Source organism: Ambystoma mexicanum, chromosome 9 (genome assembly GCF_040938575.1).
Source record: "Ambystoma mexicanum isolate Mex_15411 chromosome 9, UKY_AmexF1_1, whole genome shotgun sequence".
Lineage (NCBI taxonomy): Eukaryota > Metazoa > Chordata > Amphibia > Caudata > Ambystomatidae > Ambystoma > Ambystoma mexicanum.
The window spans coordinates 1,288,465,026-1,288,486,331 of record NC_090931.1 but is presented as its reverse complement, the minus strand read 5'-3'; the positions used below and the strand labels follow the sequence as shown (position 1 = coordinate 1,288,486,331).

At 47.1% G+C, this 21,306-nt stretch overlaps 1 protein-coding gene across 1 annotated transcript in view; it reads right to left on the bottom strand.

Moving 5' to 3' along the window:
* The window catches only part of LOC138489066 (protein mono-ADP-ribosyltransferase PARP14-like), a 1,172,404-nt gene that overhangs the window by 96,107 nt on the left and 1,054,991 nt on the right, over positions 1 to 21,306 (bottom strand). The window contains exon 16 of the mRNA XM_069616631.1: positions 6,326 to 6,459. Within this exon, the coding sequence (XP_069472732.1) occupies positions 6,326 to 6,459 (134 nt within the window). The remainder of the gene's footprint in view (positions 1 to 6,325; positions 6,460 to 21,306) is intronic.

Below are 21,306 nucleotides of genomic sequence, written 5' to 3'. Positions count from 1 at the left end.
CCCATGCTTGCAGCCTCAGTGGGGAAGGGGGTCCTCCACCTGTCCCACTGCTGCGCTGGCAGTGTGTGGGGATCAGGTTCCGAACCCTCAGCCTGAGCTCCTCACAGTCAAGCCCTCAGTGGTGCACTTGCGTGCTGCTTCCGCCCACACTTCGTTCCTCCGCTGCTGTGTGGCACGCCGTTGATCGGCACTGAACAGCATCTCTGCATGCTCCACTATGTGCTCCATCCACCAGAACAGTTAGCTCCGCCTCACTAAAGCGCTGTTGGCGCTACCTCTGGGCTGGAATCCTGGCAGACATGCTGGTGGTCCATTTTCACACAGTGTGGATTCTGCTTGTGCTGACTCTGGATGGCAATGGATTGTGCTTTATATGATGGCCGCCTCTCTGTTTCCTGTTTTGGCGATCACAGTATTTCCGGTTCCGTGGCGACGGTGGCGGACAAGGGTTTTGCGCTATTTGCGCTATTTGTGGCAGCGCTATGTCCATTTCCGTGGCTTTTTCAGTGATGGCGGTAACAACGTTTCCCTTGTCTATGTGGTGCGTGCGACTGACAGCACGTAATCGGACGGTCTTTCCGCAACCTTGCGGACGCGGAAACTTTGTTACCGCCGTCACGGAATTACCGCGGTCCAGACCTGACAGGTTGTAATGAGGCCCCATTTCTTTTATTGTTGACATCGCTACACATTGTTTAGCTTTAGTTGTGAGGGCAAGGATAGGTTTTGGACACAGACAGACTAAAGTTCAACTTTCTGACTCAGACTTTACTTCGTTTCATTCAGATAGGGAAATCTCACCTTAGCATAGGGCAAGTTAGGCCTTCAACCATCATGACATTTGAGTTAATAAACCATTTTATTTTGAACTTTGACTGTTTTCTGTGTCTTGCTTCATGATGCCTTCACAAACTATAGTCTAACATGAATTATTGTAGCTGCTCTGCCTGGACTCATTGTAGCCCTAGACCACTCGCCCACTTTTCCTGAGACTAAGCCATGACTGCTCAGCTACCTTACCTTGATTAGGTTTCGGCTAACCTTGTGTCTTCTGTGATGATTCATGGTATATAGTCACTTCTCCCCACAGAGGAGCCCTTTCCTGTGAGGCTAGGGAGATGAGCCGGCTACACAACATTCCCACTAGGAGTGGCGGCAAGCAGGAGCTCGCAGGGAGAAGCTCCCCTCTTGGGAACAATGACTCCTATTCCATCCAGGAACTCCCTAACCCCTTCTATGAGAAGCCCAAACTACAATCGGGACTTCCTGAGAACCATCCGACCAAAGTCACTGTTTAACATCACAGAAAATAACCAACAGAAAGACAAACATACTGAGAAGAAGAAGAGTATGCAAGACATGAAGAGTACTCAGTGGTTGGAAGCCAACTATGCTAGGATGAAGAAGATTGAGCAAGTAATACGGAACGCTCAAGGAAGAGACAAAGGACTGCAGATCTACGCTGGGGAGGACCCAGCACTTCCCCATAAATACGAAACAAGGACCAACGTACAATGTTGGTGAAGCCTGGGAGTCTGTGAGGTGCTTGGCCGAGAGGACCCTCGCAACCGTGAAGGGAAGGAGAGGGCAGGAAGCCAATCCGTATATGCTCAAGAAAAATCTAGACAGTGGCGTGACCCAGAAGAGGTGGACTGTTTGCTCCTCAAATGACGCAGAGACCACAGTAGAACAGGCTCTGCGGTGCCACACATCGACAAAAGGAGAAAGAAGAAATACCAGAAGCGTTCAGATTACTGGAGAAAGCCCGACACCACAGGAAGAACCAGTGGCGCTAACCTGACAGATGAAGGTAAGGGGATTGGGTGGGAGACCTGGGATGGGAACAGAACCAAAAATTGTTCCAGTGGTTGTGAATACCTAAAGAGAAAGTCAAGTATACCAAGGGACTCATCATACTTGGCTCACTTGTTGTGAATACTTTAAGTGGAGAGTACCAAATAACTCTGTACACTGTGAAGGCATCATGAAGTAGACATAGACAATAGGTTCAAGATAGGTTCTCAATAGTTTTGTTAACCTAAAAGGCAGGATGGAGTAAGGTCTAACATGCCCTATGCTAAGGTGAGATTTCCCTACCTAAAGAAAACTAAGGGCAGTCTGTGTCAGGAAGTCCAAATCAAATGTCCGTCTGTGTCCAAAACCTATACTTGCCCTCACAACTAACTGCATAGAATAAGTAGGGATGTCAGCATGAAAATGAATAGTGTTCAAGGATAAAGTTCAGAGCATCTTCCAGCTTTCGGCTTGTAATCCGCTTCCCCTCCTTAAGTTCAAAAGAGTTCACAAAACATCGGGTTCCCTTCCCCAAGAGTTCAAATCTTCCAGCTTTTCAAAACAACACAATTTCTTGGGACACTTCCAAGATCTTTTGACATCAGTACTTTTCACTGGTACACATAGGTAGTTCTGTTTCTTGACTTCAAAGTCACATAGGAGGGTGTTGCGAAACACAAGCTTCTTTATGGATACGTTCATTGACTTTTCCACAAAGGGGCACTCTCGGTCTAGGCTCAAATGTTGGACCACACGGACCACACGGTCCACTCATTGCAGAAAATGCAACCAATAACCTTTCTTGACTTTCTTGACTACTTTCCATCAACAATTGCCCACTGCTTTCCTTTTGCAGTGAAGCTTGGCTCTTTCATCAATGTCACACTCTTCTAACACTTTCCTTTGGGTTGGTTGGCCACCATGCACTTTGTTACACATTTCTGGATACTTCTGGCTCTTGCCCATAAAGGTTTCCTCTTAACTGCAGTTCCTGAACCCTTTTAGCTTTGGCCAAATATCTGGTTTCTCATCTCATACCCTTCTTGGAAATTCTCTTGGCTTTGCCCATAGTTGTGCTGCTGGCAATACATTGGGCCTCATTACAAGTTTGCCGGTCCGGAAACAAGGGTGCTCACCCGCACCCTTGTTTCCAGACTGGCAAACTATGTGTTTGCCTGCTGAGGCCACTGCACCCGACAGGTTTTACCTATGGGACTCTATGGGAATGGGGACTAACATTTTACTGGCGCCTGACTTCCCGGGCCACCAGACTTGTAATCTGCCGGTGGCACCGGGAAGTAAAGCGCCCATAAAATGTTATGAGTCCAGCGGCAAGCCACCGGCAGGGTTACCACCAGTCTCCTAATGAGGACCATTCGGTGGTATCTGCTACATGCACCACCTTTCTTTGACTCCACTCACGAGTGCTCATAACTTGCCTTTACTTTGTGGGGCATTCAAAAGTGCTTTAAGGACCTTTAGTTAGTTTGGTATTCAAAAGTACTTGTTTCGGCATTCAAAAGTATTTGTAATAACTTTCAGTTCCTTCGGCATTCAAATGTATTTGTTTCAGCATTCATAAGTACTTGCAATAACTTTCAGTTTGTTCAGCATTCAAATGTACTTGTTTCAAGTTCCCGGAGCATCGCCGGCATGAGTGTTGCCCTGGTTTCCACTCACTGGTTGCACACGGCATCTCCTCGTCCCTCGTTCTGCTTTCCGGCTTTCACAAGCGTCACCTTTCCTTTGCGGAAGTCAGAGTGCATCGCTCGCTCTCCTGGTTTCCTGCGGCAACTGGGATTCTTTGGCATACCACAGTTCCTACTGCGCGTACCCGACAAGAAGGGTTGCAGGATTTCCAGATCCTCTTACGGCTGGCCTCGGCGTCTCTCTCTCCTGCTTGACACAGCTCCCAGCTCGTGTGTCTCGGGTATGACTTTCCATCATCACCCATTTTCTTTCTCGCAGAGTGTTTTGCTGCCGATATGTTTTCACAAAAGCTCATTGAAAATTATGTGGGGCTGAGGGGAGGGGTGTAAAGGGATTTATGGGGTGGGGTGGGAAATAGGTTGTAAATATGGGCAAACCCACCCAAAATACGAAAATTGGCAGGAAAAATCTCAGCGGAAAGAAAATAGGGGATGGAATGACATAGACCCGTGTCTCCAACTCCCTTCTCTCCAGCCTGTTCCTCCTTCCTTCATGCGGCAAGCATTTCTTTATGTATTAGGTGTGTTAAATGACCACAGGAGCGGGTCATTAAGTCTAATTTCCGGACTATGGCAAAACCCATTAGGTAGACGTGCCTGGCTGTTCCACCTGTATACCTCCATAGCCCTCTTCTTCCTCTAAGTACCAGAGTGGTGTTTGGGTATGTCTGAATTATTAAAGGAAGTACCTATTACTCTGTGTTGTCTCCTCCTTGTCTTGGTACCTGACTTATGTGCGTTTGTATTAACGATAGAAGGTTGATAGGTGTTTGCGTCAACCCAATGAGGATGTGTACTCCTAGTTGGCCTCTTCCTCGTTCCAGTGTTGAGGTGGTTTTTCTGGGGGACATTTTGGATGGAAGAAAAGGGAAAGGGCTGACAGTAGCCTACAAAGGCTTGAGGGATATAAGGTTCACTATGAAAAGGAAATGGGGGATACTATGTCTCACCTAAGGATGTCCTCTCCCCACTCTCCAAATTCCCTCCACCCAGGTGATCCTCCCTCGCAAATCCAACCCCAGAGTCAGGATCCAAAAGCGATGGCCTTTCCCAGGCCACCGGAGAGGAGGTACAGTGGGAAAAGAAGTGAAGACGCTTGTAGGTTCCTCATAACACTTAGCCCAGTGAGTGTGAATAGCATAAAGATAGTAAAAGACACTTTGAAGCCCAATTCAGTCAGCCCAGGAAGAGGTTGATAATCAAACCAAGTGTGGAAAGTAAGAAAGAAACAAAGAATCCCAAAGGAATAGGGTTCAAGACCCTATCTTGATAAACCGGAGAACTGTATTTAAAATATACAAGGGGAGACGAGACCCATGCGGCTGAAGAGCCCATTAGAAGAACTAAATGAACTGGTTCATGTAATCACAAAGAACTATTTGAAGATAGAATATTGAGGCTAAAGAAGCTGGTCAAGGAGCAGGGAGCCATTCTTCTGTACCTCTTTTCTTTTGAGTTGTGGTAGGGTCAGCATAGGATACTTTTGGACGGAGGACAGACAGTTGATTTGGACTATACTATTGACAACGAGAACCCTGGTTAGCTTTGTATAGGTAGTGTAATCCCTTTTGTTATGGATATACATGCCTTTTTTCCCTTTTTATTTAAATAAAATCCTGTAAGAATGAAACCAATTTTGTCCATCCCCTTCTTCTGACCCACCACACTTCCTTGTGAACCATAAATAGGGTGGCTTCCCAAAATCCTCCCACCAGGGCTGATTTTGGAAATCCATTTTAACATTGGCCAAATACCTCGTTCCTAAAATATGATACAGTATTATAAACTCTTGTACATTAAAATATGAATACAAATTGTTCTCCTATAGTTATGCATTTAAAAAAGTTCTCAGTGGACCACAGTAGGTGGGCACTCTGGGACGACATTGGCCTGAATTGCTGGAGTGAAAGCATTGAGAATGTGATTGGGCACTGCATTGTGGTACTGGGTATCCTTAGGTGGATATCATCTAAATTAATGTGATATTCATGAAAAGTAGTTCTATCTCCGAGCACGATTCCAACGCTTGTTAACAAACTGGACATTTTGGATTTTTCGGCCCCAGCACCCATATTTCTACGGCCATCATCTCCACCATAGTGTGGTCTGTAAATTTCACTCAGCAACGTCAGTCAACAAGTGTACATTATAAGAGTGCTTTGCCAAAACTCTAACTACTTCGTTCACTACCATATTCTATAGTCCTTTAAAGCAGTATCTCCCAGTTGTCAGACTGCTGCATTCTTCGAATACAGCAAGGTGATTAGGCACCTCTAGCAACGGAAAGAGACAAATGTGCTCCTCAAAAGGAGTTCAGATGTCCTAAGGGGTTGCACTCAGGATGGTACGGTGGGAGTAGTCTAGATAGCCCTCTTGGTGGACCAAATGCATGTTCTGTGTACACCACTTGTGTTAGGAGTGTTGTGGATTGTGCTCCAATTGCAAAATCAAGATCACGTTTTCTGGCAGCCTGGGGATTGAGGGAGAGTAGGCTTGTAGTTGGGGTGAATGGAGGGACTTTGCAGTTGTTCTGCTAATAGTAGAGATTGATCCATTGAGGGAAATGCCGAACATGCTGGTTACATCCTCAGAACTGAAATATATAGTGCCAGTACACCACTAGCACCAAAAGAGCTAGGTATGAAAAATGATAATGCAGAAACTGTTAGACCTCTGAAACGACGAGATAAAATCACAAATAAATAATTAAAAAGATACATTGTATCAATGTTTTTCAACCTAAAAGTACAGATGCCTTTAAAAGATAGGAAACATGAAACTTTTTCTAAATATCAAAATGTATTAGCAGTATCAGAATTTACCTTCTGTATTCCTAAAAGACATGTCTTTGAAAACAAAGCCTGTACGTCCTGGTATTCTTTTGTTTTGGGTGATAAAATCACCAGCGCCACCTTGTCCGCAAGTAAGTTGTCCCAATGTGAAGGGATCTCATTCTCTGGATAAAAAAAAAGAAAATCTGTAGAATACAGCAGACATGCTCTATAAACAAACACTAAGTATATTTCTAATCCCTGTGTGAAGTGCTAAATTTCACGTATGACACACAGATCACGGTCATAAGTAGCACAGTTATTCTTTCTGAACAGTCTTTCTTCGTAGATATAACGAAAAGTGAACCATCATGGTTGTTAACTAGTTGATCTTATGTGAAACAACCAGGGCTCCAAATAAGATTTTGAGGTCGGTGTATTTAAATACATACCTTTGAAGGTTAGGAGTTAAATGATTTTTCAGGTAGTAAAAAGGTACATCTCATTATCGACTGGGTTTTCTTAAAGTAAAAATACTTTTTAATCTTAAAAACATGGATATTTTTGTGTACAATGCACTACCGATGCCTATGGTTGAAACACAACATAGCAGAGCAGGCCGCAACAAGGTGAAGCAATATGCTTATCTGTTACTCTCTTGTTTTTGTTGGACATATTTGCCTAATTTGTGGGTGTAAAACAGATTATCTGCTGCGCTGGAAAAAATCCAGCTATCTTAAAATATTTCAGTGTTTAGAATGTGTTTGAGAAAATGGCACTATCATCCATTTGCAATTGTGTGTGCGCTGCAACAATTATTCTGTGGGAAAGCTAAATGCACGTTGGGTTTGCTTCCAAGAGTGCTTCCAATCTGTATATCACAAACTCTGAGAACATGAAACTGGGTCCTGCACAGGTATCAATAGAGAGGTACGATGGGGATGCAAGATGGGGATAGACCAAATGAAGGCATGGTATGGTGCTTTAGGCTCAAAGTGAGGCCAGGAGCAGCAGCCAATCCCAAACCTGTCCAAATTACCCATCACATGTACAGACACTCATCAAGAGCACAACCAAGGGAGATCAATAACCAACCCAGGGATCCTAGACAGCCAGTGTGGATTGTAGGATTGTAGGAACAGGCGGATAAAGTTTGGTGGTGACTGGATATTGGAGAGATCTGGTGAGGCTGGAGGTTAAAGAGGCAATAGAGAAGAGCAGGGGGAGATGGTATGAGCTAAGAGGCTGAAGTCGGAGGTGGTAAGATCTAGGATGCAGGAGGCAGTGGCAAGATCAGGAAGAAGATGTGGCCATCAGGATGAGGTGGTATGATTAAGGGTGGAGGAGGTGGTGACACCATCAGGAGGTGTGTGTGGTTGTCAGGAGGAGGTGGTATGACAAAAGGCACAGGAGGAGGTGAGTTGTGTTCTGGGTGGTCAACTTTCTGGTTCTAGTGGGTTTACCTTTGAAGCTGTATGTTGTTTTGTTGGCAGTTGGCTCTCTGCTTAGGGAGCACTCTGCAGGTCTGCTCAATAAACGACTTACCTCCTATCTGCCTCCATAAATCATTTAATTGGCGACGAGTCTCCGCGTAGGGGAGCAGACCTGCAGAGGCCCTGTGTATCGGCAGCATTGGGTAGGCGTGCCCCACAGCCCTGGCAGAGCAGGGGGCCATGATTCTTCAGCCCCGGCAGGGCCTCTGAGGAAGGGAGGAGGAGCGACACTTTTGGCTGCACTCGCACTTTGGCACGTGCAACTTGCATCAATTGGTTAGAGGAAAGGACCCTGCGGCCTGAGCAAGCGTCTGCTTCCCTTCCACAGCTATAGGATGCGGCAGCTCTTCTAAGGCCTCCTCGCATCTTGCAAGCTGTGGCAAAATCAAGAGGTTTGCGCCGGATCAAGTATTGGCCAAGCGTCTACAAGGCGGTTTGTGTGCCTGCACCTGGACTCTGTTCATTTCTGACATCTTTCAAGGTAATAGTGACACTGTTTTGTTCAGCCCCCTCTGCCTGACCCTGATTTTACATAAAGGGAATTTAGATTTGAACTGGAGGAATTGTGACATGGCGGCTGCAGGTATTCCATCCCACCTCCTTTCCTAGCGGAAGCAGGAACCCCTCCCATCACGTGGGAGAGGTGGAGGAAGTTCTTTGATACCTACCTTCTTGCAATGGTAGAGGATACAATTTCTCCAGCCAGAAGACAGGCTGTTATACTCCACAATCTTGGAACTGTGGGGTACAGTGTATATGATGGACTCCCGGATTTGCTGGAAGGGTGTCTGGAGATTTGGACGACTTTGCGGTAGCCGTCAAGAAGCTTCAGGAACACTTTGGGCCGAAAAAGAATGTGATGTTTGAGAGGCATTAATTTTACCAAAAGAAATAAAAACCTATGGAACCTGTGGAGAGTTATGTGGCTGTTTTAAGGACATTAAGTTTGAGCCTTTGACAAATTCATTGATTAGAGGTCAACTTGTGCGATGCACCAGTAGTGTTAGAGTGCAGAAGAAACCTCTAGCCAAGGATCTTACCCTAGAACAAGCCGTTGAGTTGATGAGGAGCATGGAGCAGACCCAAACTGAGGGTGGAGAAACAGGGCCATTTAGTGTGTGCCATCAAATCTAAGAAAGCAAATACATTTAACAAGGAAGTCAAATATGGGAGTGTGAGGCATTTGTCGTCCAGTTTGTTCTGCCCAGCTTGGAATGCAAATTGCATCAAGTGTAAACGTAAAGGAGACTTTGCCCATGTTTGAAAGGAGGGTGCCATCAACATGGTGGAACAGGTGGCGACACGACGAGAGCAGGAAGTGGCACAAGTGTCTTAGTCACCCACAACAGAAGGGGGTGCCCAGCATGTGTTCGAGATCTCTGCCATCACTGAGGGCAAGAAGGATCCGCTGGATAACTTTACCATAAACGGGAAGGGCCTGTCCATGAAGGTGGACAGTGCACCTCTGTTGCCAATTATATCTGGTGAAACATTCACAGACGTACTGGCAGGTTGTATTCCGGACCTGGTGGAATATGATAGCCAGCCGTGTGGTAGTGGAGAGGTAGAGATTGAGTTGTTGGGAACATTGCAGGAATACATTGAGTACAAGGGCAGAAAGTGTTCTGTTGAGTTTTATGTGGCCAAAAAGGGGTTGTCACTGCTCGGTTGGGATGAGCAGCCAAGTTTGGGCATCCGCATTCAGGCCAATCTGAGTGAGGCATTGATGGTGGCGGAGGACAAATGGACTGTGGAGTTTCCGGAGGTTGTGGGTATTAGAGGGTCTTCCTCGTGGAAAAAGGTCCTGGGTATTAGAGGGTCTCCTTCATGGGAAAGGGGGAGATGCTGCGTCTCATTCAATGAAGTCATGACATCTCCCAGGTAGTTGTCCCCTCCCATGTGATCCTTGTTCCCCCTTTTAGAAGAAGTAAAGAAACCTCTGCTTCAAATTATTTTAGTCAAGCACCCACATATAACATAAACACACAAAACTCCAACATACCACCTTTTGATTCTGGGGTCCCTTTATGTAAAGTCACTGAGAAGAACTAATTTAACACTGTGTGTCCAATGACACCTATGGACTTCAACTCCCAGAATCTCCCAAGCACTGAGACGAGGAGGATGAAGGAGCTTGAACAAAGTGATAAGAACTCTAAGCACAATATGCAGTCTAGTTGTTTTTGAAAATCACCTGTGCGCGGGACATTTAAACATGGCCAGTGCACAACAGGGAAGCAGTGCAGAAGACGTTAGCTCATATCCAGAAGCTCACGAACGCGAAAGTCACGTACCAGTATGGCAGAGCAGAGAAGTAGAAATGCTGCGCAAAAAACAGAAGTGCTGTGGAGCCGCGAGAGAGGTTGTGGGCGCTCAGCAGCTCGTCGAGACAGCAATTTCCATTCCGGGACCTGAAGGAAAGCAGGCGTGTGACCGCAGGGCCGTGAAGGAGGCGGAAAGGACATCTGCACACTCCAGTGTGGAAAGTGGATGAAAGCAACACGCTGCAGAAGCGTGAACAGGACCAGAGACGCTGGAGAAAACCAGTGAGTCTGCCCGAAGCCAGTGGGGACCCCCGGGGCGTTCCATCGCCTGCACCAACAACAATTTGAATGTGAAACGATTGTCAAAGCCAAATGAAGTTTGAATGCAGAAAAGGCAAAGCACAATCCCCAATGAGCTATGGATGCATAAAATGCAAGTATTGGGCAAATCTTGAACAAACTTTACCGCAAACATATATACCAAGCCAAGAGCAATACATACAATATTGGTGATACAGAGAAACTGGGAAATATATGAGAAACCCTGGCAAAGCAAAACACCCAGAAATTTAAACGCATAAGAAGTCCTAGCAAGACAAGACGCCAGGCAATTGAAACACGTAAGAAGTCCTGGCAGGGAATTATACCACAACCAAAAATGTGATGGGTGGAAGTTTTTGAATAAATCTGAACCACTGGCAATGCCCTTTTGCAATGGCGCAGACGGGCTAAAAAAACGTGGTGTGGAAGGTTGCCCAGAGTAATGCCAGTGGTTTGGATTCATTCAAAACCTTCCACCCATCATTTTTTTTGGTTTCAGGGGAGTATACCAGGCAAGTGAAAACCACAAGTGAAGTCCTGGCAGGAGAGTATACCAGGCAGTTGACATTGCATCAAGATTCCTGGCAGGAGGGTACACCAGGTAGTTGGAATTGTATAGAGTCCTGGAAGGGGAGTATACCAGTCAATTTGCAAATCTTCCAGAGATGTTAAGGAAAGACAGTGTTTTCTTTTTTTGTCAAATTCTTTTTATTCAAGCATTGATCGAACATTGAATTCATCGAATATCACTGCAAGTTCCAACATAAATCTCATGAGCAGCGCATGAACATTTCGTTTTAACACCTTTGCAATTCATCCATTATTATTATTTTTTTAATTTTAAATCTTTTATTTGTTTTTGGTACATTGTACCTTTACAAATACTTAATCAACAAACATTAAAATACATTACATAAAAACAATTCACTCAAATATACATCAAAATTAATAAAATAAAAGCAAAGGATCTCTCATAATCAAAACATCACAAAATCAACAAATATGGCTTTGCGAAGTTCACAAATGAACGCCTACTATCTTTCGTAGTCCAAGATACTTTGCTCTATCACAGCAATCAGTCGTGTTAGTGCTATTATTTCTTTTTGCAATTTTCCCTACATGCATTGGGGCCATAGCAATTCTCTCAAAAATGCTGAATCACCATTATAGAATTGGCCCAAAAAGGTGCTACGATTGGTTTCAAAGTGAGTCCAGTATATCACAAGGTGTTTTCTTTTTTTTTTAAACATGTGTTTATTGGTTTTACATAACAAAACATCAAGAATACAAACTGCATTTCCCCCACCCTCTACCCCCCCACCACCCCTTGGGGCACTTATGTCCAGCTTTCCGGGAACCTATGTATGCATTGAAGATGTCCGATACCTTGATGTTATGGGGGCACCATTGTTCCATAAAGTCTGACTGAAGATATTCCAGAATCCCTTCCCATTCCATTGCAAACTCGTCTCTCGTGCCCTGGAGTGTGTGGGTGACCTTATCCATTGTTATTTGGGCCCACACCTTTTGTAGCCATGTGAAGGTTAGTGGGGTGTCTTTATTTTTCCAATTCTGGGCGATGGTTGACCATGCTGCTATGAGGAGCCCCATGAAGCCTCTCCACTGAGTCTTTTAAATTTTTTTTGCTGTTTGGTCTCTCATTCCACACAGACAAACCCCTTCTCCTAACATCCTCACATCTGGAAACATCTTAACCATCACAAGGTGTTTTAACGATTCAGAAGTGTCTTTGATGTCACAAAATCTGCAGCATACACCTTCTGTGATATATGTATCGGACCAATATTTTGTTCTTAATTCATCCATTATTCATCCATTATACCGACTTCATCAACATGCTCAGGGAAAGGACTAGAATTCATCGCTTTTCACTGCAATTGCAACATTAATTAGTCTCTTAAACAACGCATCAACATTTCATTTTAACACCTTTGTTATTCATCTAGTAAATATAATTTCACCAATATCCTCCGGGAAGAGAATAGCTCAGCTTGGAATCCTATAGCGTTCTTAAATAAGGAGAGAAGGAAAGAGAAAAGAAAAAGAAAAAAAAAAGCCTCACCAAATCTAGCAGTAATTTGCGACACTGCCCTCCGAGGAGATGTATCCCCCCCCTCTCCCCCAAGTCCGGATTTCGGTTTTAACGGGGACATCAACCACATCGGAAGCGTGTCAAGGTTGAAGGAGGTACTTAACCAATTTTGGCTGAAAAAACATGCGTTCTTTTTCTGCAACATGTTCCAGGAATGGGCCCCAGATGCGAGAGAATTTGGATGTCTGACCTTCTATCGTGGCCTTTAGTTTGTCCACTCCAAGAAATTCCCAGAAATTCCCGCCATAAGTAATTGAGTAATCAGGCTGGCTCTAGAACCAGATCGCGGGTAAGACCCGTCATTCTGGTGCGTCACCCAGTAGCATTATCAACGAATCCATGGGGAGTAGGGTTCTGCATATCTTTGATCTTTGACCTGATTTCTAGCCAATAGGATTGGATGAGCTCTATTCCAAATTCTTTGTCACGATTCCCGAGGTACCTCAATCCCCAACTCCCTCTCCCATGCCAACATATAAGGGAGTTTCACATCTTCTGGGATGTTTTCCAGGAGGCGATAGCAAGTAGCTATTCTACGAGTACGCATCCCTTCCGAAACCTTCCTTTAGAAATCCGAAACCGTGATTTCTAAGCCTGTCGGAGGCCTAGTGGCAGCCTTTTTGACGATCGGGTTAGTGATCCAATGCCGAAGCTGTACATATCTAAATCTCTCGGTCTCCGGGAGGTTACATTTCTCCTTGCATTGGGCGAAGGTCAGCGGGACATTGTCTGCATAGAGCCCTTGCAGTCTCAGGGGTCCCTCCTTTGACCAGAGTTGGTATGAGTTGGGCTGAAGCCCATGAGTGAAGACTGGATTCTGTGTGACCGGGGAAAGGGGACCAAAGCCTGAGGGGAATCCCCTTACCCCACAAAGCCTATCCCAACAACAAAGAGTGGACCCTGTAGCTGGAAGGAGGGGTCTCTGAGAGACACGTGCCTCCCGCGGGAGGAAGGGGAGGTGAGAGAGAGGAACCCAAGAGAAAAGCTACTCGATGTCCTGCCATTTGGGGGGGTTAATTGGATCAGCTCAGGATAGGGGCAATTTGGGTTGCTCGATAGTATCTTGAGATGGAAGGGAGCCCAAGACCTCCGAGCTGCCTACCCCGAGTGAGAAGCTTACACTGAATTCTAGGTGTTTTCTGCTGCCAGATAAAACGGCGTATAAAGAAGCCGAGGGAGCAAGGTCATTTTAACTGCGCTTATGCGCCCCATACATGATATCTCCTGAAGGGCCCACTTTTGTAGAGATTCCTTGGAATCTTTTAGCAAGGGAGGGATGTTGGCTTTCGACAGGCCCAAGTAGGTGGGGGTCAGATGCACTCCGAGGTATATAATCTTGGAGTTCTTCCAGTTAAGGAAATAAGCATTCCGCAAGGCATTTAACGCGTCTGGGGATTCAGACAAATTCAAGCCTATCGATTTTGCCGTATTTATCGTGAATCCCGAGATCACTGCAAAGTGGTCGAGCAGACCCATAAGCGGGGGGACCGAGGCCTGGGCCTCCTTCAGGAAACAGAGCACATCATCTGCGTATAGCGCAACTTTGTGGCACTGGTCTCCCACCTCAAACCCCTGGATTTTCGGGTGGAGGCGGATATGTTGGGCTAAGGGTTCCATCGCTAGTGCAAAAACTAGTGGGGATAGGGGACACCCTTGCCTGGTCCCCCTACCAAGGGGTATCTGGGGTGTCCATCGAGAATTAACTCGTATTCGGGTGGAGGTGATCTGGAAATTCGACAGGACCAGTCTAGAGAATTTCGGGCCAAACCCAAAGCCCTTTAAGACTAATTACATATAGTCCCAGGACATGCTATCGAATGCCCTATGGGCGACCACGGATAGCAACGAGAGGGGGCATGGAACGGAGGGGCCGAGAGCTATTAGGTCTATTGCCCTGCGAATGTTGTTGTGAGCAGACCGACCCTGAATAAAGCCCGTCTGATTGCTATCTATGATTGTAGGTAGGACCTCTCCCAGCCGCCGCGCTATGACCCTGCTAAATAGTTTTGCATCAGTATTAAGCAGAGCTATAGGCCGGTAGGATGAACATTCTGCCAGGTCCTTCCTCGGTTTCAGAATTAGAGTTGTATTCGATTCTGCCATGGACTGTGTGACAGAGCCTGTTTCCCATAAGACATTAAATAGCTTTGTGAGGTGGGGTGTGAGCTCCTTGCAGAAGGTTTTATAAAACGTATTTGTAAACCCGTCCGGGCCCGGGGCTTTGCCAAGAGGGAGTGATTTGATAGCTGATTCGACTTCCTCTGCGGATATTGGGTCTTCCAAGGGCTCCTGTAATGTTTGTGGCAGCTGTGGGAGGTTTGCCTTGGTTATGAAATCATTGGTGATTTGTGGGTCCCCCCCAGAGAGGGGCCACGTGTTCCCTAAAGAATTCCTCAACAATACAGCGTTTACCCTCATTGGAAGAGGTGCCTTTGCCTTTCTTATCACGCAGGAAGTATTTCCTATTTTGTTTTGCCTGTTTCCCCAACTTGGCTGCTGATAATTTATTAGCCTTGTTTCCCTTTGTGTAATAAAATTGCTTGGTGCGCATCATGCAGTAGGCCGCCTTCCCCATATGATGTGCCTCAAGCACTTTCTTAGCCATCCGCAGGTCTCTCAATGAGCGCTGTGAGGGTTTCCTCTTGTGTACCTCCTCCAATCTACGGGCTTCACTCTCTAGGTGTTCCTGCAGTAATCTCCTGGCCCTCCCCTTCTGTGTGGCCTGCTCCATAAAGTGCCCTCTAATTACTGCCTTACTTGCATCCCAGATCGTGCCCCAGCTCACATCGTCGGTATCATTCTCCCTGTAGTATAGTTCCATGGATTCTTTTATGTGAGCACAGATCACTGGGTTGTCTAGTAGGAAACCATTTAGTCTCCAGGGGGGTTTCGGAGGAGGGGCAGCTCAGAGGGGAGCTATTGTCAATAGAACTGGGGAATGGTCTGAGAGTGCCTCAGGGAGTATGTCTACATCTAACACCATCTGGATGAGCGAGTCTGAGATAAAGAACATATCCAACCTTGAGAATCTCCCCATGGACTGCTGAGAAGTATGTAGTTCCTCTCCTCTTGATGGCAGTACTTCCACACTTCAATTAAAGAATGTTCCTTCAGCAGTGTGGTGAGAGCCTTAAAGTTGTTCCTGTCATTTATTGTTGGCAGCAGAAGCTTATCAACTAGTGGGTTAATCACAGCATTAAAATCCCTGCCTAAAATCACTTCCCCTTCTGCATGATCGAGTAAGGCTTTAGACAATTTTATAAAAAACATGTCTTGCTTAGTGTTTGGGGCATATATAGAAACCAGCATGATTTTACGTCCATCTAGCATGGCATTAACCAGCAGGAACCTTCCCTCCTCATTCCGGACCACCCCCAGGGTCCTGAGGAAGATGCCCTTGCGAACCAGGATGGCAACCCCTCGTTTCTTCAATCCACTAGAGGCAAAGAATTTGGTGGGATAGAGCCTATCGTTAAGGCGGAATTCACCAGCCAGTCGTAAATGGGTCTCCTGAAGGAATAAAAACAATGCATCTAGGGACCCCAATCTATGAAACAGTGCTTAACGTTTCAGGGGGGAGTTCAGGCCTTGCACATTAAAAGGAGATGCACTTAAAACTCAGGGTTGCCATATTAAAGTCGCTCAGGTTTTCGCCTTAAGTAAGCCCAACTAAAGAGACCGGGGACAGGATATCCCTTCAGGCAAATCATTGCGGTGCAATCCATAAAAGATCTGTGGTGAGTGAAAACATAACACCAGCCCAATGGCTTCAGGTTAAACTTAGGATAATAATCAAAGCAAAAACAAACAAAATAAGGTGAGTAAGCTACTTTCATCGAAGATTGTGCTATTCCTAGTCCCAGAGCCAATTTTAACCAAGTATGAAATATGTCGGGCGCCATCCACTCAGGCGCCCAAGTCTGCTAATGTACGGAAACTTCCATTGCCCTCAAGTAAAGCCGAGCAAGGTATTCAAGAGCGGTGGAATACTGCAGTACTTTCAGATGTACGTTGAGGTGACCCGGGTCCCCCCGGCTCCTCGACACAGGGGCTGAAGGCAGGGCGCCCCCAGACACAGCAGAAGATAGAGAGAAGAGAGGCAAGCTCAGAGAACCAAGATCTTCAGCCCGGCCGCAGAGAGTCTGCTTCGCAGAGGAGCATCGGGGGCCAGGCAGTGACCGTCGAGATGTCCATTTCCCTCCCATTGAGGGTTGCTAGTATAGGCAGCAATCAAGTCAGAGACGAGATTAGGGCTGATGCCTCCTCCGGGGCCTTGAGTGCTTTCTCTGGTCCGTTTTCTTGGTGTGGGTTTGCTTCAGGTTGGGGCCAACGCCGGGTTTTCCTGCACCTGTCTTTTGGCAGGGGGGTCTAAGGTAGTCCCATTCAGATCCTGGGCATGAGGGTTCGGGCCGTCATAGCTAGGTGCCTCCGACATCAGACCCCTCGCCTCTTCTTCAGAGGAGATTACATAGTGCTGATTATGGAGGTCAAAGATCAGCTTGCATGGAAACCCCCCCCCAACAATAGCGGACCTTTCGAGCCCTTAGCCAGGTTGTTACCCCCTGCAACCGCTGTCTGCTTGCCAGAGTATAGGGGGCCAGGTCCTGGAAGAGCTGTATCTTTGCACCTTGGAATTGTATTGAGTCTGAATTCCTGGCTGCCGCCATGATCTCCTCCTCCTGGTGAAAAAAGTGCACCCCAGTGAGCACATCTGGTAGCAGGTTCCTTTTAAGTTGGGCTGAAGAGTATACCCGGTGGGTTCTGTCAAGCTTTAGATCTTCAGCTGGCGAAAGATCCTGGAGGGATCTAAACAACGTTTCAACATATTCAGCTAGGTCCTGGTCGGAGACCTGCCGGGGGATACCTCGGAGGCGCACGTTATTTCGTCTCAACCTTTTTTCCAGGTCTGCTTGCTTTGCCCAAATATCTTCAAGATGCTCCTCAATGACTTTCACCCTTTCTGCGAGAACCTCGTTGTCATGTGATTGCTTACAAGTTATGCTTTCCAGGTCATTAACCCTAGACTCTAACGCCCCAAGGTGAGAAGTTAGGTCTGCAAGAGACTGGGCCGACGAGTCTTTAGAAGTCTTAATTTCCTTTTTGATCTCTTGAGTGATGTCCTGTTTGAAAGACCTGAGCATTCCCTCCAATTCCTCTTTGCACAGAGCCATGTTTGAGACCAGTTTTAAGGATGGAGCCAGATGGACCTCCGCTGTGACCATGCGTGTGGGAGGTGGGTTTGCAGGCTGTGGCGCCAGATAGGCCTGTATGCTGTGTGCTTTCTTCTTAACAGCTGTTTTGGGCATTACTTGGGGAGGTTGCAGGGGTGACCTAGTTAGACTTGCAGTGCAGCTGGAGGAGCGTAAGGAGACAGACAAGCAGGGGCCAGTCTCATGTGTGGTCATATAAATTCTTCAATTAAACCCTACAGAGGTTAAGGGCTTCCTGCACTGTTATATCAAGGTCTTGTTCTTAGACCGTTGGGAGATCCATCTGAATCGCTCTCAGTATTAATAGTACTCCCCCCGTGGGAACAGAGGTTCCCAGTCAATGCCCCAGAACACTTCAGCACTCAACCAGCAATCATTAGTCAGGCCTCAGGAATCCGCACCTGGACGCCGATTCTCCCCAGGGCTCTGTCTCTCTCCAGGATGATCCGATCCTCCACCAGGACTCCGCTCCGGGCAGGCCTACACTCGCCGGATATCACCCAAACACTGAGGCACGGCCGCCCCAATTCTGAAGTGTCTAAGCTCTCCCCTTCTGAGCTCCAGCCCGGTGAGCAGGAGGCCCGAGCGCCGCAGCCCTAGATGATGTCGCGGGCAGCGGGGGCCCAGAGCCAGACCCTCCGGCCTCTACGTGAACGTCGGACTGCGGGGGGGAACTATCCCGTTCGAGCCTGCAGGCCTCACAGGCCCCAGCCAGCAGGCACCCGCGACGCCCCGAGCGGACTCCCAGAGGCAGGCACGGAGCAGTAAGAGCCGGCAGGGCAAAATCCCCCCACACGCCCCGGCGCCCCAGTGCTCTCACCGCTGTGGCGCCCCACCTCCAGCAACGACGACAGGGAGATCCACCCACTGCAAATCACGGCAAACCGCCGGGTGGTAGACGCTCGGGCCGCCGCTCCTCCCCCTCTCCGAGACCGTCAGGCAGCGGACCCTTCCAGTCCAGGTGAGCCTCGCAGGTCCCGCACAGCCCCGGTGGGGGTCAGCAGAATACTCCCCACCGTGCCGCACCGCCAGGAAATCAAGATGAGAAAGTCTCGGCGTTAGTGCGGTGCGGCCGGTGACAGCATATCCCAACGGCTGCTCCAGATGACGCGCACCACCATTTTCTTCTCTGTCACTGCCGGGCTGCGCCACACGAAAAGTGCTCCATTCAGGGCGCGTTAGCCTCAAAAGTCTGCGAACGCCATTGGCACATCTTCAGTCTCGCCCTGAGGGTGAAAATCGGGCAGAAACTTTCATTTTAAATGGCAAAATTGCATGACTTGGGCACCTTGAAGCGGAGCTCAGGGGAAACACAGCCGGATGGCGTGCTGCCTAGTCACGCCCCCCAAAGACAGTGTTTTCTAAACCAAGGAGAAATCTGTGTTAAAGAAAAACTGTTACAGAATTAGTTGCCTACGCAGGAACCTTGCGAATCAAGGCGAGAGAGGCACAGAGGAACTATTGATAAAAGAAATAATTGTCATCCTACTTCAGAATCCAGCGGAAGGGGTCAACCCTCTGGATCCAAAGGCTTCCACTTTGGAAAACATTTTTGTAGGAGCTATTCTTACTTTTAGTTGTGAACAGGTTTGTGCCAATAACAAGTTGAAGGCATTTCCTTGCTCATTTTATTGTTTTGTTTAGTGTCAGCGTCAGGATAGGAAATTTTCGAGATAAGGACGGCTTTTTAGTTATTGACATCCTGACTAAGACAGATCCTTAGTTTTAGTTTTAGGTGGTGAAATTCCTCTTTAGAATAAGGCCACAGAGGCATTTTCCCAACTCATTATTGTTTAATAAACGTCTACGAATTAAAATGACATTTTTGTGTCTGGCTTTCATTTCTGACCCCTCCACACGTGACTGTAGCACTTTGAACATTTCATCAAATTCAGAGGGAATGCCACTTCTGTGCTTCATAAGGTGCGACCAATACCTCATCAGCTGAGAGAACAATTTATGAGTGAACTTGATGCATTGCTACAGAAAGGGTTCATCGAGATAGTGGAAGTCAAAAATTGTGTGTTCCCCTGTGGTACTATTTACCAAGAGTAATGGCAATTTGTGGCTATGCGTTGACCTCGGGGATCTTAATAAGGACATTTTGGTGGATAATCATCCTTTGCCTGTCATCTCGGAAGTGTTGGCTATGCTGGGGAAAGCAAAGCAGTTCACTATTATTAATCTATCAGTGCCAAATCACCAGGTTCCACTGGCGCCAGAGTGCCAGGAGTTCACCGCTTTTGCCACCACTGAGGGCACTTTCAAGTACCGCAGGATGCCATTCGGACTGGCTTCGGCGGTGCAGTATTCCAATGGGTCATGAAAAACGTTGTGATATTCCAAGATGATGTGCTGATTCATGCAAACTCGAGGGAGGATCAAAATAAGAGTGTTGAAGGAAGTTTTCTGTAGGTTGAGAGAGGCTGGACTCACTGTTCAGCACAGCAAGTGCAGGATTGGAGTCGATATATGATATTGCATTTGTAACGCACCTATACACAAGTGTTTCAAGGTGCGACGAGGCAAGGAAGGGGGAACAGAGGGAGGACAGAGACAACGATCTTACTAGGCCAAGTGACATTGAGATTGCGCAAGTGCAGAGGAGGGGGGGAGGGGAAAGTGGATGGGGCAGTGGGGTACATGGGATCAAAACAATAACAAGAAGTGCGGCCAGCAGATGGCAGGTGCAAGGGTAAGTGCAGACAGCAGATGTACAAAAGTGCAGGTAGGGGGACTGTAGGGTTACAGATACAGACCCAAGTAAAAGGGTTGCCGGGAGGCAGTGCGGGTGTGCAACTGGGCGGGCAGGGACCTGGGCCCGAAATCAGAGGGTAGCCAGGTGACCATTGCAATATCAGAGAGGAAATCAGCAGGGGGAGAGGAAGAGAGAAGGCAGAAGCAAAGAGGAAGGTCTTGTGGTACTTCCGGAACCAGAGCTAGTTCTCGACTTTCAGAGAGATAGGGAGGCTGTACCAGAGGGAGGCTCCAGCTGAAGAAAGGGATTTACCACCAACTTGTTGCTTGGAGAAGCGACTGACCCTGAGGGAGTTGGAGGTGGAGGAGTGAAGAGCTTGAGTAGGAAGGTATTTACGAAGAGAGAGTTGGAAGTATTGAGGACCCAGGCCCCTGTGGACAATGCAGAGGGGGTCTTGAACTTAATCCTTGCAGCCATTGGGAGACAATGCAGAGATTTCAGTGCTGGAGAGATACGATCCCTGGGCTTGAGGCCAAGGACAAGTCTCGGAGTCCTGTTCTGGATGAGTTGCAGAGGGCGGAGAGTAGAAGCAGGAAGGTTTAGAAAGAGGCTGTTGCAGTAGTACAGCCTACAAAGAACCAGAGCTCTAGAGACAGTGAGCTTCTGGGGGAAAGAGAGGAAAGGTAGAATACCTCTGGGGAGGTGCAGTTGGTAGTTTGACTTCTTAGAGACGTCAGAGATGTGAGGAGAAAAGGAGAGTGTGGAATCGAAGATGAGCCAGAGGTTCTTAGCCTCACAGGTGGGAGCAGGAAGAGGGCCAAGGGAGGCCGGCCAGAGAGTAAACGGCCCTCTGTAAATTGATTTTAGCCTGCACTGTATAAATTGTCTCTAGCCTACCTATGCAAATTGATCTTGTTGGAATGTGTTAAAAGT